Genomic DNA, 23,183 nt, shown 5'->3' on the forward strand with positions numbered 1-23,183 from the left:
CTCCTCCCAGTTTAGTATCATCCGCAAATTTGCTGAGAGTGCAATCCACACCATCCTCCAGATCATTTATGAAGATATTGAACAAAACCGGCCCCAGAACCGACCCCTGGGGCACTCCACTTGACACCGGCTGACAACTAGACATGGAGCCATTGATCACTACCCGTTGAGCCCGACAATCTAGCCAGCTTTCTACCCACCTTATAGTGCATTCATCTAGCCCATACTTCCTTAACTTGCTGACAAGAATACTGTGGGAGACCGTGTCAAAAGCTTTGCTAAAGTCAAGAAACAATACATCCACTGCTTTCCCTTCATCCACAGAACCAGTAATCTCATCATAAAAGGCGATTAGATTAGTCAGGCATGACCTTCCCTTGGTGAATCCATGCTGACTGTTCCTGATCACTTTCCTCTCCTCTAAGTGCTTCAGGATTGATTCTTTGAGGACCTGCTCCATGATTTTTCCAGGGACTGAGGTGAGGCTGACTGGCCTGTAGTTCCCAGGATCCTCCTTCTTCCCTTTTTTAAAGATTGGCACTACATTAGCCTTTTTCCAGTCATCCGGGACTTCCCCCGTTCGCCACGAGTTTTCAAAGATAATGGCCAATGGCTCTGCAATCACAGCCGCCACTTCCTTCAGCACTCTCGGATGCAACTCGTCCGGCCCCATGGACTTGTGCACGTCCAGCTTTTCTAAATAGTCCCTAACCACCTCTATCTCCACAGAGGGCTGGCCATCTCTTCCCCATTTTGTGATGCCCAGCGCAGCAGTCTGGGAGCTGACCTTGATCACCACTGGACTCCTCGCTATTGTGAGTGCCCGCCGGCCTGCCACGAGGAAGGGCTGCCCTGGCTGAGGCACCGGACTCCAGCAGAGGCTGGGACGTCCACCTGGACGCCAGAGCCTCAGTTCCTTGGGGAGGTGGGGTTGGCCACACCCCTTTCTTCAGCATCATTTCAGATGACTCCCGGCTCAGCTTGCTGGTTTCTGAGAATCCCCTTCCTATGCATCCCAGTCTAACTCTCCCCATGCATTGTATGGGGAGCCTGGGCACCGCAGGGTGCCTAAAAGTTAAGCATTGCAATGTCCCTGGGTGGTATCCTTAACTAGCAATTCTCCCTGCAACAGCTCCATCCTGCTCCCTGCTCCATTCCACCCTGCCCCAGGGCTCAGTGACACAAGGAGACTGTCACCTCTTTTCCTAGGGAGGCCATAACCTGGTGACGTTACACAGTAAATCTGCCTTCAATCTCCCAGGAGGGATTTTCCATCTAGGTCGATTTCTCTTCCTTCAAGCTAACAGTATCTGCCAAGGTCTCCATATGTGGAGCGATGCTTCTTGACTTTGAGAGTGAATGGAGGCTCTTGGACCAAACTCTGCTCTCAGTTATGCCAGTTGAATCCAGAGTAGATCCACAGAAGTCAAGGGAGTTACTCCAGGTCTACACCAGTGCCAAATAGCAGAATGAGGCCCTCTTCTGTATTCAACATGCCTGTGGGATATAAATCACTTTCATATCAAGATTTGCTGATCACCCTGCAGATCTCTGTGGCAGTGGGTGCCTGAGCAGAGCCAGCATCTTTCCCTAGTGATCACTGCTTTCAAAACACCCCAGAAATTCCACAATCATTTTTTAAACAAGGGGAGGGGTTCAGACAGGCTTGTCACTGAAACAGGTTTATGGGCATCACTCAGTGCTGAGCAGAGAGGTTTTCTGGCACTCAGGACTGCCCAGACCAGGGCAAAGCAAAGATGGGATATACAAGTCAATCAGCCATCTAGTTACAGAAACATGAAACATCCAAGATGACCAGTGTCAGTCCAAACTTTCAGATGTCATTTTGATTCAGCCAAGTGACCACAGTCGCTGTGAACAACATCGGGTCTGCAAACTAGCCTAAAAATCTCAGTGTGACAGGCGCTCTCCCAGCACTTCCAGTATGTTCCAGTTCCCATCCTGCCAGAGCAGACATTGCTGGGACATTCCTGCTCTGCCCATTTGTGCTGGAAACTCGCTGGCAGTGCAAAAGCACCTTGGATGCCAGGCCTGTCCACAGAGAGGGGTGTGAAAATGAGCAGTAATGGGGAGTAGCTAGTGAAACATTCAGTCCTCACAGAGATTCATCTTGGCTCAGTTCTTGAGGTGAGGTGAGGGGGCCAATTTGCACTCGTGCCTAGAGAAGATGAAAAGGACTAAGGTGCATCCAAGTCTGGGCCCCTGCAGTCACAGTTCTCTGATCCCAGACAACCTCTGCCCAGCCTTGCTCGCTGCTCTAGACACTGGCACCCCATTCCCACTCCCATGGACAGTATCTGCTGTACATGTACTCAGGGGATAATGTGTTCCCTGCCCCAACACACCACTCACAAGAGGCAAAGGTGACTCCCCAGGGAGCATGGCAGCACTGTGATCCCAGCACCGGGCCATCCCCCACTCCCCGGGACAGGCATACCTCACACAGCTCAGCCCCCACACCAGCAGCATTGACAAGGCTTGTACGTTTGTCAACCAATAACCAACTTTCCATGCAAATGTGCCTTTTATCTGCTCACCCCCCTACCCACAGACACACACAGACTCACCTTCACACCCACACACGGGACCTGACTTGCCATTGCCCTGTGCCTTGCACACTCATTCACAGCAGTGCAATGTGCTTTCAAAACACACACTCAGCTCCTCCCAACACAAAGGCAAATGCCAGTCTGCTGTGTCTCCCTCTCTCACCCCCCATTCACCACCACGTTTATAGGGGTGGCGGGGAGCTCTCAGAGACAGGCCAGAGGAGAGGGGAAGCTGCTCAGAGGCCCCTGTCCTGGGGGAGTGCCTGGCAAAGGCTGTGTGTAAAGATTAAGGGAGGGGGAATCTCTTTGAATATCAAAGATAGCTGCCAGTGAAACTGCAGCAGCCATGTGCACACACACAGGGCATGGGATGTGTAACACACGCACTACACCCTGCACTCATAATGTGTGTGTGCATGCTAGATAGAGGTCTTCAAATCACCAGGGCCTGATGAAATACATCCTGGAATATTCAAGGAGCTGACTGAGGAGATATCTGAGCCATTAGCGATTATCTTTGAAAAGTCATAGAAGACGGGAGACATTCCAGAAGACTGGAAAAGGGCAAATATAGCGCCCATCTAGAAAACGGGAAATACAGACCAGTCAGCTTAACTTCTGTACCCGGAAAGATAATGGAGCAAATAATTAAGCAATCAATTTGCAAACGCCTAGAAGAAAATAAGGTGATAAATAACAGTCAGCATGGATTTGTCAAGAACAAATCATGACAAACCAACCTGATAGCTTTCTTTGACAGGGTAACAAGCCTTGTGGGTGGGGGGAAGTGGTAGATGTGGTATATCTTGACTTTAGTAAGGCTTCTGATACTGTCTCACATGACCTCATAAACAAACTAGGGAAATACAACCTAGAATGAGCTACTATAAGGTGGGTGCAAAACTGGTTGGGAAATCGTTCCCAGAGAGTAGTTATCAGTGGTTCACAGTCATGCTGGAAGGGCACAATGAGTGGGGTCCCGCAGGGATCAGTTCTGAGTCCAGTTCTGTTCAATATCTTTATCCATGATTTAGACAATGGCATAGAGAGTACACTGATAAAGTTTGCAGATGATACCAAGTGGGAGGGGTCACAAGTGCTTTGGACAGGATAAAAATTCAAAATCATCTGGACAAACTGGAGAAATGGTCTGAAGTAAATAGGATGAAATTCAATAAGGACAAATGCAAAGTACTCCACTTAGGAAGGAACAATCAGTTGCACACATACAAAATGGGAAATGACTGCCTAGGAAGGAGTACTGCGGAAAGGGATCTGGGGGTCATAGTGGATCACAAGCTAAATATGAGTCAACAGTATAATGCTGTTGCAAAAAAAGCAAACATCATTCTGGGATGCATTAGCAGGAGTGTTGTAAGCAAGATACGAGAAGTAATTCTTCCGCTCTACTCCACGCTGATTAGGCCTCAGCTGGAGTATTGTGTCCAGTTCTGGGCACCACATTTCAGAAAAGATGTGGACAAATTGGAGAAAGACCAGAGAAGAGCAACCAAAATTATTAAAGGTCTAGAAAACATGACCTATGAGGGAAGATTGAAAAACTTGGGTTTGTTTAGCCTGGAGAAGAGAAGACAGAGGGGACCTGATAACAGTTTTCAAGTACATAAAAGGTTGTTACAAGGAGGAACATTGTTTTTCTTAACCTCTGAGGACAGGACAAGAAGCAATGGGCTTAAATTGCAGCAAGGGCTGTTTGGGTTGGACATTAGGAAAAACTTCCTGTCAGGGTGATTAAGCACTGCAATAAATTGCCTAGGGAGGCTGTGGACTCTCCGTGACTGGGGATTTTTAAGAGCAGGTTAGACAAACACCTGCCAGGGATGGTCTAGATAATACTTAGTCCTGCCTTGAGTGCAGGGGACTGGACTAGATGACCTCTCGAGGCTCCTTACACTTCTACGATTCCATGCGCATGGTGGTGTGTGTTCAGGGCGGTGAGGGTGTGTGCAGCAGTCGGTGCATGTTTTTGCATGTGCAAGACCATGTATGTGTGTGCGGGAGTCAGTGTGCACAAAGTGCACAGGACTGTGTGCATGTGTGTGTTTGCATATGCAGGATGGTGTGTGTGTGCACATGTGCACCAGTGTCTGTGTGTGCATGCACACAGGGCACTTTGTTGAGTGTCTGCATGTTCCGCAGTCAGTGTCTGTGTGTGCACAGCAGTCAGTGTCCGTGGGGAGGGGTGTGTGTGCAGGGTTGTGTGTGTACAGCAGTCAGTGTCTCTGTGTGCGCCTGCAGCAGTCGGGGTGTGTATGCGCAGGGGCTGTGTACGTGCAGGGCTCTGTGTGCCACAGTTGGGGTGTGTGTGCAGGGCTGTAAGTGTGTGTGTGTGCGCATGCAGGGCTCTGGGTGTGTGTGTGAGAGAGAGAGAAGCAGGGCTGTGTGTGTGCAGCACTCGGTGGGTGAGAGAGCGAGTGAGCAGGGCTCTGTGTGTGGGGGTGTGTGTGTGCAGCACTTTGGGTCTGTGTGTGTGTGAGAGAGAGAGAGCGCGCATGAGTAGGGCTGTGTGGGTGTGTGCAGCACACAGGGTGTGTGTGTGTAGCACTCGGGGTGTGTGTGTGTGTGTGAGAGAGACAGAGAGCATGAGCGAGCAGGGCTCTATGCGTGTGCAGCACTCAGGGGAGTGAGAGAGCGAACAGGGCTGTGTGTGGGGCTGGGTGTGCAGCACTCGGGGGGGTCAGAGAGCAAGCAGGGTTGGGGGGCTGTGTGTCTGGGTGGGGGGGGCTGGGTGTGCAGCACTAGGGGTCAGAGAGCAAGCAGGACTGGGGGCTGTGGGGGTGGCTGGGTGTGTCTGGGTGTGTGTGTGGCTGGGTGTGTCTGGGTGTGTGTGTGGCACTCGGGGGGGTCAGAGAGCAAGCAGGGTTGGGGGGCTGGGTGTGTCTGAGTGGGGGGGCTGGGTGTGCAGCACTAGGGATCAGAGAGCAAGCAGGGCTGGGGGTGTGGGGGGTGGCTGGGTGTGTCTGGGTTGGGGGTGGCGGGGGGTGGCTGGGTGTGTGTGTGGCTGGGTGTGCAGCACTAGGGGGATCAGAGAGCAAGCAGGGCTGGGGGGGCTGGGTGTGTCTGGCGGGGGGTGGCTGGGTGTGTGTGTGGCTGGGTGTGCAGCACTCGGGGGGTGAGAGAGCAAGCAGGGCTGGGGGGGTGTGTGTCTGGCGGGGGGTGGCTGGGTGTGTGTGAGGCTGGGTGTGCAGCACTCGGGCTGTGCGCGCAGGGCGGGGCCGCCCTCACTTCGCGTCACTTCGCCCTCCAGCCCCGCCCGCCCGTCGCTTCCCGCACCTGAGACAGGTGCCTCCCGCTGCCAGCGGCTCCCGCGTCCGCCCGGGAGCGGCTCCGGCTGCGGCTGCGGCTGCGGCTCCGTCGTGCCGCGAGCGCGGGCCGATGGCGCAGGAGGGGACGGGGCTACCGCCGCCCGCGGGCGCGGAGCCGGGCAGCCGGAGCCCGGCGGGGCCGGCCGCGGGGAGCTGCCCGGAGCCCAGGCTGGAGCCGGGCTGGGTCTGCGCCGGGCACCGCGTGGCGGCGCTGGAGGAGAAGGCTGCGGGCCTGCGGGTAAGCGCGGAGACGGGGCTGCTCGCCGCGGGGCCGGGCCGCCGGCTGCCTGGGGGCGCCCCACGCCCAGCGTCGCCCGCTGGCCCGGAGCCCCTCCGGCCGCCTCCCCTGCAGGCAGCCCGGACGCGCCGAGCGGGGCAGCCGGAGCCTAGGGCGGGGGGCTCCCCGGACGGCTGATGGGGAGAGTCCGGCGGTGGCGCCGCTTCCCAGCCCTGCGGCAGCCCTGGCGGGTGAGGTCCCTCGGGGCTCCGGCTGCGTGTGACTGTAGCGCGGAGACCCCAGGTGAGGGCAGGGCCGGGGTGTGCCAGGCGCTGCGCAGACGTGTGCTGGGAGACAGGCCCCCAGGGAGCGCCCAGGCTGCACGGAGACACCGGATCCCCCTTTGGCTCTGGGTTGGGAGGGCTCAGCGCAGCCCGGTCACTGTGAGCCCCCTGCCGAGGGGATCAGCACGGGGAAGGGGGACAGCTCTGTGCATGGATCGCGCCCCCCAACGCGCCGCATGAGCCGGGCCAGCGCGCAGAGACAAGCCGGCCGGCCCAGCACCTCCACCTCACTTGCTGGGCAGCTGCTGGGCACTCAGGCCAGGGATCTCACACACCGGAGCTACCTTCACCTCATTCGAGGCGGGGGCTGTAATCGTGAAGCCTGACAGCAGCCAGCACCAACCATTCTTCCTCTAGAAACTTTTCCTAGGAAGAGCCCCACACCACAATCTCCTGTTTAAAAAAGTTTCAGCCATCCAATCAGAGAGCAGAAACAATACAGTGTGACTTAGGTGACCAATCACTCATCTTCACCGGTGAGTAATGGTAATTGGACAGCTTGTGAGCCACCCTAAGGCTGACCTGTTCATATCACGCATTGGCAGTGAGGAACAAGCAGGTGTGCAGGGATCAGGGATCTGGGCCATGATTCAGAGGGAGGGCTGGGCACTCTCTGTGGTACCCTGGGAATTTCAGTAAGGCTAGATCAAAATAACACCTCCTTGTTCCTGTCTGTTGGCTTTGGTTTTTAGATTTAAACCCAAATGACAGGTTTAGTTCTCAGCAATCACATAGGAATTGTCCTGTTGCCAAGGGAAATGACAGTTTTCAAAGGCAAAACTATGGCTCAGAGCCTGTTCTAGCTAAATTGTGCTTGTTGCAGGAGAGGGCAAAGGCTGCTTTACACTCCATAGCTTGGACTGCTCATTCATGGCATAAATTAGAGCAGCCCCAGGACTACTCCAGTTTATGTTTGGCTGTAACATCCCCCCAGAGTCATCCCGGTTGAGAACAGCAGGAGCTGGCCATGCCTGCACTCTTGCACTCTTCCCTCGTGCAACTCTGCTGTGTGGAGAAAGCCCTTATGCCAGGGATAGTCACAGGCCATTTCCACTGAAGTTCTGTCTCCTCACAATGCCAGAGTGATGTAAAGGAACCAGAACATGACAGAGAATCTGGCCTAGGTGATCTGCATGTAACAGTTTCTCCCTTCCCTCCACCTCTTTCTCTCACAGAGATACTATCACTGGTGATCGGGAGCCCAGAACAGGTCTTACCAAGGTGGATTGTCATAGGATTAAAACCCGCTAACTTTTAGGGCTATTTTAGGCCCATCTGTGACTTTTTCAGGCAAGGATTGGGTTTTATTACAAATCTGGGATTTATTTAGTCATGTAAAGCTGGAGTGTGTTTGCAGCTGATTGCAATGGGCCCGAGAGCCGGACGCTCCCGGGGACCTCATGCAGCCCGTGCTCTAGTGAAGGGATGCGGTATGACTACACCACTTCTGAAAGCTGAGAGCTCACAGTGCCCGATGGGCAGAGGATGCTCCGAGTGGCTGTGAATCCATAGCTCTCATTCTGTATTTCAGAATAAAATTGTGGATCAGTGTGAGAAGCTCCAGCTGCAGAGTGCTGCGATCACCAAATACATGGCCGAGGTGCTGCCAGGGAAGAACCAACGTGCTCTGGTAATTCGCTTTTCTTTCCATGGTATGGTAATGTGGACCTGAGCTTGCTATGTAGCCTGCATCTCACAGGTGAACATACCCCCACTCAGCAATATTCCTGCTGGCTGCCCAGGGTTGCTGAGATGGCTTTACTCTTTGGTCACTGATTTGCTTTTGGCCCGTCTCCCTCTCCGACCACCCCCCATATTGAGCAGACAGGTTTGCTTAGTATTAACCCTGTGAGGCAGGCAGCTGAGTTCATGCACTACCCATTGCATTGCTTCCAGAGTGGTGTGAACACCCTCTCTGCTGCCCCAACCTCCTGTAGATGACCTTGGCCTGGGTTCTGGGGGTGGGCTCGGGAGTCAAACCCTGGAGTTTGCTCTTCAATTTGCTCATCTCACAGTTCAGCTGGTGCGGCTTCCCACGCCTCCCTCAGGCAGCACTTTCCTTGAAAGCGGCTGCGTCAGGCTAACGATACTAGGCCGATTTCGCCCTTACGCCGGGGCGCCGCTGGCAGCATCTGTTTCATCCTACACTGACTTTAAAGCCCGTTTACACGGCGAGAGCAGGGGAAAGTGGCCGTAGTAGAACTGAGAATCCGGCCAGCTATTTCTGTGTAAATACTCTGTGGGTACGTCTATGCTTGTAACGCTACAGTGTAGATGTTATTACCTATGCTTCTCCCATCGGCCTAGGTTATCCAGCTCCCCAAGAATTCTTCCGTCGACCTAGCACTGTCTACACGGGGACTTAGGTGGGCTTAACCATGCTGCTTGGGGTTGTGGATTTTCCATATCTCTGAGTGATGTAGTTATGCCGACCTAATTTTCTAGAGTAGACCAGGCCTGTGTTAGCAATCATGGCTTTGAACACTTCAGTGACCCTAACTTCTCCCTGTTCCCTGCTTGTGCTTCAATAAAAGGCTAGTCAGTTTCAGTTTTGTCTCTAGTCAGTTCACTTCCAGGGTCCCCTGACTTCCTGCAATGGCTGGGCTGCAAAGACTGCACAGTCTTTGTGCTTCAGTCCGAGCAGACCCGCTGCTGAGTGAATAGGAGTGGTGGGCGGGACAGCAGCTGTCAGGCCTAACCCTGAAAGTCCTTCCTAATTTGAGTTGAGCCCAGTGGGCCTGCTGCAGGGAACCAGAGCTGCTATCCTGCACCAGGGGTTGCAGGCTGGACCTTTGGCTCGTCAGCATGAGATCATTTCCCTAATATTACATGGTGTAAATAAAGCTGAAATTTGGGGCCTTGCTGAGTGTCAAGTTAGCACTTAGTAGCCATGGCGATACCAGCTAGTGCCTTAGAAACACCATCGCGGGTAGGTAGAGTGGCCTGGTTCCGATCTCACACTGGTTGACACCACTTTAATCTCAGTGATTTCAGGAGGATTAACTCAGTGTTAGGGCACATAGAAAGCCAGCTCTGGTGGTAGCTTTCCTCCTTTTCGCCTGACACCTCTCCCTCCCCTGTCCTTGTTGTGGCAGAGTGCGGCCAGCTGGGCCCGGGAAGTGGTGGTCCAGAGGCTGATCTTTGTGAGAAATGTGTGTGAGAACGAAGAGCAGCGGCTGCTGGAGAAGGTGCATGCGGAGGAGGAGAGGACTCATCAGAGCATCCTGACCCAGCGAGCTCACTGGAGCGCGTCTCTGCAGAAGCTGGATACCCTCCGCACCTACCTAGTGGACATGATCACCAACTTGGATGACCACGGCCTGGTGGTAAGTACCACAGCCCTGTGCGGAGGAACCGGTCTAGCCTGCAGCCAGGCTTCTCTCGCTGTAGCTGATGACTCTTGAGTGCAGCAGTTTGGCAGCTTGTTGCACTGACAACAGGGAGGCCAGAGTTCAAGAGAGACTCGGGTTTGCATCCTGGGAAGCAGCTGTGCCTACCTAGGGAGCCACCTGGCTGGAATCACCAGAGAAATGTGGCTGCCCCGTAAGAGCTAGGAACGGGTGAGGGAGCTTCTGAAATGTTCCTGCTGGTCTCCCCTTTACTGCGGGTGATGGGAGAATATCAGAATTGTCTTCCAAGCTCGGGGATGCACCACCCTTTGAATGCTGCACTAACTGCTGCATTACTTCCTCCTTGCCTCTTCTCCCTTGCAAGCAGATGGGACCACAAGGGCCCAAGCAGTGCCTCAGTATCTGAGGATTGGACTCAAGGGTCAGAGAGGGCGAAGGCCGGTACATGATTTTTCATGGATTTTTCTAGTTCTTTGTTGATTTTAAACAGCTCCAGGCAGGTCTCCACTTAAAACACTGCGCTGGCTCAGCTGCACCGCTGTAGCGCTTTAGTGAAGACAGGAGAGAGCGTCTCCTGTCGACTTAGTTAATAGGCCTTCGTGAGAGGCAGTAGCTATGTCGCTGGGAGAAGCTCGCCCTCCGCCATAGTGCTGTGTACACTGGCACTTAAGTCGGTATAACTGTGTCGCTTAGGAGTGTGGATCATCCACCCCCAGCCCCCGAGCGACGTGTTTATACTGAAGTGATTTTGTCATGCAGAGCAGGGCTTGGTCTTTGGGGCCCCTGCCTTTCCCTGGAGAGATCTCCTGCCATCCCTCCTTGGTGTGAGGGAACTTCTCCTACTCAGTCTGCACGTTCATTTGGCTGGTTCCTTCCCATTATTTATTAAATCACCCTTGGATCACCTTAAGAGTTCCTCTCCAGTCAGATGTTAGCAGGCAGTTATCCTGTTTCCCCGACCTTAAGCCATTGCTTAGGTTCGTTTAACTTTAAGTGAGCGGCAGAAGCTTTGCTCTGGGGATAGAACTTTCTAGGGATTCGAACAATGCTGGTTGGCTCGTGAAGTGAACCAGTGGGGACAGGAATAATAGTGAATCTCTTATTCCACCTTCTGGTATTGGCCAGTCAGACTTGTCCCACCAGAGAGACGGGAGGCTGGAGCACGAGATCTGTTCAATACCAGCCAGCAAGACAGCAGTGGGTGAAAAGGTCTGTCTGGCTCTTTGCCGCGTAGCGGTGGTGGTGGGTGAGGGCGGTGTGAGGCTTGTAAATGTTTCCACCCTGGGTCAGAGGTTGGTCTCTGGCAGGAGCCGACACTTGATGTGTCAGAGGAAGGTGCTTGCAGTGCTCTGCTCAGGAGCACACTGACCACACGCTGTGCAAAGAAATCTGCTGAATTTACTTTGGCTAATTGATGCAGGCTCCATAATGAGAAAGCTGATACAAATGAGAGGTTTGGCTGATAACAGGATGACGTCTGGTTTGGAAACAGAAACTCTCTGGAGCCGTCGTCACCCCCAGGTGATAGGCCTTTCCCCTAGGAGACGGGGACCTGGGACAGACTGTGGGGGCATAGTACAATTGCAGCAAGCATCTGAAACGCCATGAGCCAGACAGCTGATGGGGGGCTGTAGTGACTGTGCTAAAGTGCTGCACTTCCTGTGGGTTGAAATGCACTGAGGTGTCACTGCTGTGTAGTTGCCAATATGTTAAACAATAGTTTTCTTGGTTAAAAAAAAATGGATACATTGAGGTTGTGCGGAAGGCACCCTGTGTTCTGGAGCTCCCGGCCTGTGCAAATGGCTGGGCTGGTCCATCTGCCCCACAGAAATGGATTTCCTGTTAATGGCGTCAGACTCTCCTCTTACCACGACTGCTCGGGCTGCCTTTGAGCGAGCACAGGATGGTCTTTCCGCGTGGAAGGTGGGGGAGAGAAAACCATCGTGCTGGGCCTGCACTTGGTCTGAGCGCGCAGAGCCCTGATGGCACCGTGGGAAATGGAGCCCAGGAGGCACTGGAGGACGTGCCCCATCCCAGCCTGAGCCGGGAACAGGGAGATGGGCAGTGGAGCAACTCCCTGCCCCTGCGGCAGCACGGGGTGGGGGATGGGGCTGCTCTCCCGCAGGGCCCAGGAAAGACAGTTGTGCTTCTTGCAGCCCAGGCCAGCAGGAGAGAGGGGAAACCTCTGAAGTGCTGCAACAAAGCCTTCTGGGATGGATGTGGGGCTGGGGAGCTGGATGACTCCTGCTGCAGATGGCCCGACTTCAAGGAGTCTGCACTGAGGGGCCTTGGACACCATTGTGGGAGGCATGTTAGATAACAGGCCATAGAGCAGCTGTTAGAACAAGCACCAGGCTGGGTCTTGGGCCTTGCAGTGAATGGTAGCGACAGAGTTACCGGGGACGGGGGATGGGGGGGCGAGGGGGAAAAGAGAGAGGATCCTTGGCTACCTGTGTCAGGCGGATTTTCCTGCTGCATGAACTTGTTCAATACACCTGCTTCAGGCATCACCAGCGGCACAAACTCAATCCCCCGGAGGCAGTTTTAGCCATTTTCAGGGAGGGTGAGGGGTTTGCCATTCACTGTGACACTGTCTGCGCCGGGGCTCGGCAAGGGGGATGGAGGACTTGGGGAGACACCCAAACCCACTGAGACCTTTGCGTAAGTCCCCAGGGAGGGATTTTATTGTGTGAGAACAATGATAATCAATGGCACCCGGTAATACCAGGGTACAAAATATATGGGAATGACAGGGTAAGTCACACTGGTGGGGGAATCGACACTCTATGGGAAAGCATAGAGCCAAATATAGTACAACTCTAAATGAATCAAACTACCATAGAATCGCTATGCATACAAATTGCATGCTTGAATAATAATAGTACCAACTGCCTGACCAGGATGGTGATGGTGATTGTGAAATGCTCCACAAGATTAGAGAGGCTACAAAAATAGAAAACGCAATAATATGGGAGATTTCAACTGTCCCCATATTGACTGGGGACATGTCACCTCAGGACGGGATGCAGAGAGAAAGTTTCCAGACACCATCAATGACGGCTGCTTGGAGCAGCTAGTCCTGGAACCCACAAGGGAAGAGGCAATTCTTGATTTAGTCCTGAGTGGGGCACAGGATCTGGTCCCAGAGGTGAATAGTGCTGACTCATTCAGTAATAATGACCATAATGTAATTAAATTTAACATCCATGCAGGGGGGAAATACCAAAGAAACCCACTACAGGTGCATTTAACATCAAAGAAGGGGAACTACACAAAAATGAGGCTAGTCAAATGAAAATGAGAAGGAACAGTCACAAGAGTGAAATGCCTGCAACCTGCACGGAAACTATTTAAAAATACCATCATAGAGGCTCAAACTGAATATGTACCCCAAATCAAAACAAAACAATAAGACCAAAAAAATGCTACCATGGTTAAACTGCAGAGTAAGAGGAGGTTAGAGGCAAAAAGGCAACATTTAAAAATTGGAAGTAAAATCCTAGGGAGGAAAATGGAAAGAAGCATGAACTCTGGCAAGTCAAGTGTAGAAGTATAATTAGGCAGGCCAAAAAAGAATTTGAAGAGCAACTAGCAAAAGACTAACAGCATTTTTTTTAAAGTATGTCAGAAACAGGAAGCCTGTCAAAGGCTATGGCTACACGACTCAGTTTCGCTACAGCCGTGCCGCTAAAAGATGCGCAGTGTAGCTGCTGTTTGTCGGCAGGAGAGAGCTCTGCTGCTGACAAAAAACTTCCACCCCCCACGAGCGGCCGCGGCTTTGTCGGCAGGAGAGTGCTCCTGCTGACAAAGCGCTGTTCACACCGGTGCTTTTTGTCGGTAAAACTTTTGTCGTTTGGGGGTGTGGTTTTTTAACACCCCTGAATGACAAAAGTTTTGCTGACGAAGTGCCAGTGTAGACATTCTTAAATAGTCAGTGAGGTCTTTGGACGATTGAGGTGCTAAAGGAACACTCAAGCTAAATAAATTATTTTCATTGGTCTTCATTTTAGAGGATGTGAGGGAGATTCCCACACCTCAGCCATTCTTTTTAGGTGACAAATCTGAGGAACTGTCCCAGATTGACGTATCATTAGAGGAGGTTTTGGAACAGATTGATAAATTAAACAGTAATAAGGCATCAGGACCAGATGGTATTCACCTAAGAGTTCTGAGAGAACTCAAATATGAAATGACAGAACTACTAATTGTGGTACCTGACCTACTGCTGAAATCAGCCTCCAGACCAAATAGAGGATAGGTAATGTAATACCAATTTTTTTAAAAAAAGGCTCCAGAAGAGAGACTGTAAGCCTAGCTTCAGTACTAGGCAAATTGGTTGAAACTAATAGAAAACAGAATTCTCAGACATATCAATGAACATGATATGTTAGGAAAGAGTTAATTCAACTTTTGTAAAGGGAAATCATACCTCGCTAATCTATTAGAATTCTTTGAGGTTGTCAATAAGCATGTGGACAAGGGTGATCCAGTGGATATAGTGTACTTGGAGATTCAGAAATTCTTTGACAAAGTCCATCACCAAAGACGCTTAAACAAAGTAACCAGTCATGTGTTAAGAGGGAAGGTTTTCTGATCGATCATTAATTCATTGAAAGATAGGGAACAAAGGGTAGGAATAAATGATCAGTTTTCACAATGAAAAGTGGTAAATAGTGGTGTCCCCCCGGGATCTGTACTGGCACCAGTGCTGTTCAATATATTCTTAAATGATCTGGAAAAAGGGAACAGTGAGGTGGCAAAGTTTGCAGATAATAGAATCATAGAATATTAGGGTTGAAAGAGACCTCAGGAGATCATCTAGTCCAATCCCCTGCTCAAAGTAGGACCAACACCAACTGAATCATCCCAGCCAAGGCTTTGTCAAGCCGGGCCTTAAAAACCTCTAAGGAAGGAGATTCCACCACCTCCCTAGGTAACCCATTCCAGTGCTTCACCACCCTTCTAGTGAAATAGTGTTTCCAAATATCCAACCTAGACCTACTCTGCTGCAACTTGAGACCATTGCTCCTTGTTCTCTCATCTGCCACCACTGAGAACAGCCGAGCTCCATCCTCTTTGGAACCCCTCTTCAGGTAGTTGAAGGCTGCTATCAAATCCCCCCTCACTCTTCTCTTCTGCAGACCAAATAACCCCAGTCCCTCAGCCTCTCCTCGCAAGTCATGTGCCCCAGCCCCCTAATCATTTTTGTTGCCCTCCACTGGACTCTCTCCAATTAGTCCACATATCTTCTGTAGTGGGGGGACCAAAACTGGATGCAGTACTTCAGGTGTGGCCTCACCAGTGCCGAATAGAGGGGAATAATCACGTCCCTCGATCTGCTGGTAATGCTCCTCCTAATACAGCCCAATATGCCGTTGGCCTTCTTGGCAATGAGGGCACACTGCTGACTCATAACCAGCTCCTTATCAACTGTAATCCCCAGGTGCTTTTCTGCAGAACTGCTGCTTAGGCAGTCGGTCCCCAGCCTGTAGCGGTGCATGGGATTCTTCCTTCCTAAATGCAGGACTCTGCACTTGTCCTTGTTGAAACTCATCAGATTTCTTTTGGCCCAATCCTCTAATTTGTCTAGGTCACTCTGGACCCTATCCCCACCCTCCAGCGTATCTACCTCTCCCCCCAGCTTAGCGTCATCTGTGAACTTGCTGAGGGTGCAATTAATCCCATCATCCAGATCACTGATAAAGATGTTGAACAAAACCGGCCCCAGGACCGATCCCTGGGGCACGCTGCTGGATACCGGCTGCCAACTAGACATTGATCACTACCCGTTGAACCCGACAACCTAGCCAGCTTTCTATCCACTGTGGCAAATTGCTGGCACTACTATGATGGGTCTCGCGCTCTCTTTTCTTGGGGGGGGAAGTGTGTTCAGGGCACCATTTCTCGCCCCTGAACTGGGGTATTAACTGCCCCACTAGTGTCCTAGAGGATGGGATTGGAGAGGGAGGGACCCGGGCCCACCCTCTACTCCGGGTCCCAGCCCAGGGGCCCTAGGGATAGCGGTAAACCGCTTGAACTAGCGGTTCCTTCCCCTGGGCTACTTCCCTCTCCTGCCCTTCAGCTTGTGGGGCTTCCTGCCCTCCCTCTGCACAAACCAGGTGTCCCTTTACCAGGGGTGAAAGTAACTGAGGCCACTTACCGGTACGCGGCAGGGCGGCTCCAGCCCCCGGAAGGGGCGGGGCCTTGGGTGGAAGGGGTGGGGTTGGGGGTCAGCATCCCCCAGCCAGCCCTTCCAGTCCGGCTGGCCCGCTCCACCCAGGGCTCCCGTGTTGATTTAAAGGGCCCGGGGCTCTGGATGCCACTGCTGCCGTAGGGGCAGCAGCATCCGGAGTCCCGGGCCCTTTTAAATCGCCGGCCCCAGGGCAGCTGCTCCCTTTGCCCCCCCGCCGCCCGTCGGCGGCCGGGGGGGGCCCAAAGGAGCAGGAACGTTAAAGCTCTGCAGGGTCCTTTGCCGCGGCCCTGCCGACGGGGGGCGCAGCAACATTAAAGCGCGGCGGCGGCAAAGGACCATCCTTAAAGCGGTGCCGCGGCTTCGCTTTCCTGTCCCTGCCCCTTTCGCCTCCCGCGTCGGCGACCCTGCCGGGACGGACCCTACCAGCAGGGCTGCCAATGGGGGAGGCGAAAGGAGCAGGGAGGTGAAAGTGCTGCCGCGGCAACGCTTTACTGTGGGCTGGGTATGGGCCGGGGCGGGTTCTTACCGGTACGCGGACCCGGCCCCCTTTCACCCCTGCCCTTTACCTAGGGTCTTGGTCTTCTTAGCCCACCGCAGCACTTCTCCAAACTCTCCTCTGCTTCCCTCCAAACCGCTCTCTGCTCCAGCGCCAATCCGCTCTGCTTCAACTCCCCCAAACCGCTCTCTGCTCCGGCGCCAATCCGCTCCGCTTCAACTCCTCCAAACCGCTCTCTGCTCCGGCGCCAATCCGCTCCGCTTCAACTCCTCCAAACCGCTCTCTGCTCCGGCGCCAATCCGCTCCGCTTCAACTCCTCCAAACCGCTCTCTGCTCCGGCGCCAATCCGCTCCGCTTCAACTCCTCCAAACCGCTCTCTGCTCCGGCGCCAATCCGCTCCGCTTCAACTCCTTCCCCTGTCTGATTGAAGCAGGGGGTTTTTATCAGGTGACTGGCTTCAGGTACTTTAATTGGTTTCAGGTGCTTTAATTAATTTATAGCAAACTTCCTTCCCTTTACAGGGAAGAAGGCTCCCTTCTAATACTCTCCTGCTTCCCTCTGGCCTGGGCTTTCCTTGCTTTTTGCCCCTGCTTTAGTTCCACCCCCCCGCAACCGGGCCAGACGCTTTTTCTTCGTTTTGGTTTTTTTTTTTTGCTGTTTTTTTTTTCTTTGCTGCCGTTCGAGTGCTGGTCGGCTGCCAGCTTGCCTGCCAGCCCCCCCACGCCTGCTCTCGGACGCTGCTATTGCTTCAGCTGCAACCCCTGGAGGAGGGGGGGAGGACTGCCGACCTGCTCCCCGGAGGAGGGGAGTGGACGCCCCCAGACCTAACCATTTTGCTGTTCGTTTGTGGACCCGCGATTACTTGTCTTCTTATCTTTGCTTGGCATTTTTGGAATGCTCCACAAAGACCGGGAGAGAAGACAGCTGACAGAGACATCGCCCAGGGAAGCTACAAATCATTGTGGAGGGGGCCGTAAGACTGAGTAACTTTTGAACTGTACTCTCGTGTGGGGGGAGTTTGACTGTGTCTTAAATGCATTTTGTAGGGGCACAGGGGATGTGGCACGGAGCTGCCCCCCGATCCATCGGTGCCCCCCCCAACACTACTACAACCGTCACGGCCCCCCCGCCGTCTGTCCCTGCTGGCAACCTGCCGCCTGCCTCTAGCCTCAACTGCTTGCTTTGAATTCCATCATCCGGACCAGACACGACAGCCGACCAAACGAGACTCTTTGGATAAACGCGCGTGGGTCCGCGTCCCCGCCCTCCGCCCCCGGACTGCCCACCCCACAGTTTGCCCCTATTACCTGGCCCCAACTCCTGTTTCCCTCCCCTGTCCAGTCCGACCCATTTGGCCCTCCCCCCCGCCTGCAGCCCAACAGGGAGAAGTGGTTAATCTGCTTCCCCCTCCCCCCTCCTCCTTCTGGTGTCTCCCCGTCTCTCCCTGCTCACGATGGCGGGGAATGGGAGGGGTGAGGCCCCTCTAATAACCTCAGTTGCCCCTACCCCCCTGCCCAACCCCCAAGCCTCCCCCCCACCACTGCTGCCAAAACACCTGCCATTGCCCCCGCTGGGGCATCGGCAGCCGGAGGCACCGGGGCGACTATTGCCGCTGCTACGCCCACCGCCCCCCCAGATTCTAGGAAAGCCCCCCCCGGTTAGCCAGAAAGGCCAGGGTGCAAAGAAGGGGAAGGGCCCCGCCACAACCACCAGGCCCTCCATGGCAGAGGCTGCCCCCACCGCTGTGGCCTTGTCATCGACCATAGCGTCCCTCCCCGCTGTTCTCTCCACCAGCTCTGCGAGCATCCCTCCCCCAGCGCCCAGGGTGTATGCCCGGGTGGTGGCAGCCCCCCCCCGCCTGCCGCCTCGTCATCTCGCCCACCCACCGCCTCCGCTACCATCAATAGCGGCCGGGGCCCCTTTCCCACCATGACCAGGAAGCACGGCGTCCGTTGCCTCCTGGTGCCCGCCTCGCCCCACGTGGAGACATACGTGCGGGCGTTGGCGAGGGTGGTAGGACCCACGGCTATTGTGGCAGCCTCCAAAATGTACGGGAAGGTCGTCTTTTTCTTAGCATCGGAGGCTGCTGCCCAGGAGGCGGTGGAGAAGGGCCTGGCGGTGGTGGGGGGTGTTTGTCCCCCTGGAGCCGCTAGAAGACCTGGGCGTCCACCTAGTCCTGACCTCCATCCCTCCTTTTCTACCCAATGCCGCCCTGTTACCCGCTCTCTCCATTCTGGGGAAACCCGTTTCTGTCATCAGCCCTCTCCCGTTGGGCTGCAAGGACCCCACCCTCCGTCACGTCCTCTCGTTCTGCCAGCAAGTGCAGCTCCTACCGCCGTCGGCGGCGCCTGACGGAGAGGCACTCGAGGGGTCCTTCCTAGTCCCCTACCAGGGAGCCCGCTATCGGGTCTGCTATTCCACAGGAGAGGCCCGGTGCTACCTCTGCCAATCAGCGGGGCATGTCCGAAGAGACTGCCCCTTGGCCCAGCGGGGAGGGGCACCCGAGACCCCCGAGACCCGGCAGGACATCGGCTCCGTTGCTGCCGACACCCCTGGCCGTGCGGTACCTGAAACCACCTCTCCTCCTGCTCGATCCACCGCTGCTCCTGCCTGGGCCCAAGAGACACCTCCCCTACAACGCCCAGACGAGCGAGGGAGCTCTGCCCTTGCTGTTAACAATCCAGCAGAGCCTATGGAGGAGGGTGCAGCAAAGATATTACCGGGCATAGGAGAGGGCCCGCCGCAAGGAGAACCCCCCCAATGCTGCCTCACCGTTACCCCCCCGAGCCCCTGAACCATCGCCTCTGCCCCCTGACACGACCCCTGCTAACCAGCCCCCAGGCGACGCTATGGAGGGCTGGACCCTAGTCCAGGGGAAGCGAGGCAAGCGGAAGGCTCGAGCTCCTCTGCACCCATCCGATGCGGAGGCCCCCCAGAAGACCAGGAAGGGAGGCACTGATACTGAGCTTTCCGCTATGCCCACGAGTGAGATCCAGCCGCTGGTGTCGGGAGGGGAAGACAGAATGGCATTGGGAGGTAGAATCTCCCCTCCACGGGAGACCCTCCCCTCCGAGACCCCTGAGGAAGCCCCTTCTGCCCGAATATCACCCGAACCCCCCGCGAACCCCGAAGCGACCATCGTAGTGGGCGCCAGAGGAGAGACCCCCGAGGTGGCGGAAGACGACCTCTCCTCCATGTATGAGGAGATCGAGGCCCTAGGTTTGACCCCGGTCACCCAGGGAGAGGATGACCTACTGCCGGCTGGCCTCGATCTGGGCAACCTCACCCCAGTCCCCCTTTCCCCATGCTCCCTCCCCCTAACCGCCTTCCCGGGCGAGCACCCTGCAGAAGGTGGTCCACCACCTGAGGCCATGGCTGCCAAATCCACCACAGAGCCTGCGCCTAGCATCACTGGGAGCCCCCTCCCCACCCCCTTAACCCTCGAATCTGTTCGGGAGGCACCACCTCTCAGCTGCTTGCCTCCCGAAGCCCCCGCCCCCACCCCCACCCCTGTCCCTGCCCAATCCACCTCCTCCTGCAATGCTATTGCCACCCCGGGGTTATTTCTTTCCCGTTTTTTGCGGATTCCCCCCAAGGAGCAGCCTTTGCATTTTCCTGCCGCGACCCATTAGGATCTGCAATTTTCCCTCCGCCGTCCTCTTCTACCCCAAGGCTTGAGACGGACCTAATAACTTTAGCCTGTCAGACGCCCCGTCGGTGGTCTGCATCCTGCCTGCCCGCCTCAGCGGACCACGAGGCTGCACCAAGAGCCCCACCAGGGAATAACCCGGAAATCGCAACCCCACCCCCGCATGAGCTGCGGAAAGCGTTGCAAGAGTTTTTAGAAGACATCCATGGCTCCCGCAACAGGGTACAGCTGGCTCTCCAGCTATGGGGGGACTTTGATCAACTTCTCCAGGCCACAAGGGCCCTTATAAAGGAGGGTAGAGGGAAAGGAAGGCACGGTGCCGCAGCCTACGGGCGGGCCCGCAGCTTCCGTGATGATTTACTCACTTACGGGATGGGTCACGGATTGTTGCGTGACCCGCTGGGGGCTGCGAACACCCCCCCCAACAAGGAAACCCCACCCCCCCAGCCCTCCGCATGACGCCCCTCATTATTGCAACTTTGAACACCAGGGGCTGTAGGATGGCTCTCCGCAGGTCCCAGGTGCTCTCTTACCTTCGGGAAGGGGGGTAGTCTGTGGTTTTCCTGCAGGAGACCCATACGGATCCGACCGCCGAGGACAGCTGGCGGCTGGAGTCGGGGGATGGGGTCTACTTCAACCACTTCACGATTCGACAAGCTGGAGTGGCGACCCTGTTCTCCCCCAACCTACGGCCCGAGGTGCTAGGGGTCACTGAGGCCAGGCCGGGCCACCTGCTGCATCTCTGAGTCCGTATGGAGGGGCTCGTGGTCAACCTCGTTAACATCTATGCCCCGACAACGAGCCCGAAGCGGCCGCAATTCTATCAGCGGGTGTCCGACTTCCTCGGCACCCTAGATTCTCATGAGTGCTTAGTCCTGGGAGGGGACATTAACACCACCCTCGAGGAACGGGACCGCTCAGGGGCCGAGCTGAGCCCAGCCGCTGCAAACATTCTCCGAGAAATAGTCGAACATCACTCCCTAGTAGACGTCTGGCGTGACCACCACCCAGATGACACTTCCACGTTCACCTTTGTCCGGGTGGAGGCCCATCGGTCACACCGCTCTCGGTTGGACCGTATTTATTTATCCCGTTTCCATCTTTCACAGGCCCACTCCTCCAACATTTGGCCGGCCCCATTTTCCAACCATCATCTAGCCACCATAACAGCCTCCCTCCGTGCAGAGAGGCCGGGGCCAGCCTATTTGGCACCTTAACAACAGCCTGTTGGAGGATGAGGGCTTCGTAACATCCTTCCAGGAGTTCTGGCTGGCCTGGCGAGAGCAGCTGCGTGCCTTTCCCTCGGCGCGGCGATGGTGGGATCTAGGGAAGGTGCGTGCCAAGCTCTTCTGCCATGACTACACCCGGGGCACCAGCCGACGGAGAAATGCGGCGATAGAGCAGTTGGGACGGGAGATCTTAGAGCTGGAGAGGCGTCTGGCCGCCAGCCCCGAAGACCCGTTCCTCTGCGGAGTGTGCCGGGAGAAGCGGAGGAGCTCCGGGCCCTCGAGGACCATCGGGCCCGAGGTGCCTTTGTTCGATCAAGCATCCGCCTCCTTCGGGAGATGGATCGCTGCTCCAGTTTCTTCTATGCCCTGGAGAAAATGAGGGGGGCCAAGAAACACGTCACCTGCCTTCTAGCAGAAGACGGCGCCCCCCTCACAGATCTGGTGGAGATGTGTGGGAGGGCCCGTGACTTCTACACAAGCCTTTTCTCCCCGGATCCGACCGATCCTGGCGCTTGCAGGGTGCTCTGGGAGGAACTCCCCACGGTCAGCGTGGGCGACCGAGACCGACTAGAGCTGCCTCTCACCCTGGCCGAGTTCTCGGAAGCCCTCTGTCGCATGCTCACCAATAAATCTCCGGGCATGGACGGGCTGACCGTGGAGTTCTACCGCGCGTTCTGGGACATCCTTGGCCCAGACCTAGCCACTGTCTGGGCCGAGTCTTTGCAGGGCGGGGTCCTCCCTCTTTCATGCAGGCGAGCAGTGCTCGCCTTGTTGCCGAAGAAGGGGGACCTCCGCGACTTACGAAACTGGCATCCCGTCTCGCTCCTTAGCACGGACTACAAAATAGTAGGGAAAGCAATCTCACTGCAGCTAGGGTCCGTGCTGGCGGACGTGATCCACCCAGATCAGACCTATACTGTCCCGGGTCGCAGCATTTTTGACAACCTATTTCTAGTCCGAGATCTTTTGGAACTTGGGCGTAGAGACGGTCTGTCGTTCGCCCTCCTGTCTTTCGATCAGGAGAAGGCGTTCGATAGAGTGGACCATGGGTACCTCCTGGGCACTCTGCAGGCATTTGGATTCGGACTTCAGTTTGTGAGTTTTTTCCAGGTGCTGTACGCTTCCGCAGAGTGTCTGGTTAGGCTCAACTGGACCCTGACCGAACCGGTCAGCTTTGGGCGAGGAGTGCGGCAGGGGTGCCCCCTCTCGGGCCAGCTGTACGCTCTGGCGATTGAGCCCTTCCTCTGTCTCCTCTGCAGGAGGTTGACGGGATTGGTGCTGCGGGAGCCGGAGCTGCGGCTGGTCCTGTTGGCGTATGCCAATGACGTGCTCCTCATGGTCCAGGACCCAGGTGACTTGGCGTGGGTGGAGGCTTGCCAGGCCATCTATTCGGCATCCTCCTCCGCCCAAGTCAACTTGGTCAAGAATTCTGGCTTGGCGGTGGGGGACTGGCGGCGGGTGAGCTCCCTCCCACCCGCGCTTCAGACCATCTGGTGGAGCGCGGGTCCACTGCTCTACCTAGGCGTTTACCTTTCTGCCACGCACCCTTCTCCGCCGGAGAACTGGAAAAATTTAGAAGGCGGGGTGATAGAGCGGCTCCGGAAATGGACGAGGCTACTCCGATGTCTCTCCCTCCGAGGGAGAGCACTGGTGCTTAACCAACTAGTCCTGTCCACGCTCTGGTACCGGCTCAACACCCTGGTCCCGGCCCCGGGTTTCCTGACCAACCTCCGGACATCGATTCTGGAGTTCTTCTGGTCAGGAATGCACTGGGCCCCTGTTGGGGTTCTTCATCTACCCCTGAAGGAA

General features: G+C 55.3%; 1 protein-coding gene across 4 annotated transcripts in view; it reads left to right on the top strand.

The window, feature by feature from the left end:
* The first annotated feature begins 5,859 nt into the window (after window positions 1–5,859).
* Window positions 5,860–23,183, top strand: part of BSPRY (B-box and SPRY domain containing) — a 31,284-nt gene continuing 13,960 nt past the window's right edge. The window contains exons 1-3 of one of the 4 annotated variants that reach the window (XM_037879829.2): window positions 5,860–6,134; window positions 7,989–8,087; window positions 9,553–9,783. In XM_037879829.2, coding sequence (XP_037735757.1) covers window positions 5,967–6,134; window positions 7,989–8,087; window positions 9,553–9,783 — 498 coding nt within the window. In that variant the 5' untranslated portion in view covers window positions 5,860–5,966. Of the gene's footprint in view, window positions 6,135–6,185; window positions 6,417–6,476; window positions 6,934–7,988; window positions 8,088–9,552; window positions 9,784–23,183 lie in introns of those variants that run through there. The other 3 variants (XM_037879830.2, XM_037879833.2, XM_037879831.2) reach the window with 3 other exon arrangements.

The sequence above is a fragment of the Chelonia mydas genome, chromosome 16 (assembly GCF_015237465.2).
Source record: "Chelonia mydas isolate rCheMyd1 chromosome 16, rCheMyd1.pri.v2, whole genome shotgun sequence".
Classification (NCBI taxonomy): Eukaryota; Metazoa; Chordata; order Testudines; family Cheloniidae; genus Chelonia; species Chelonia mydas.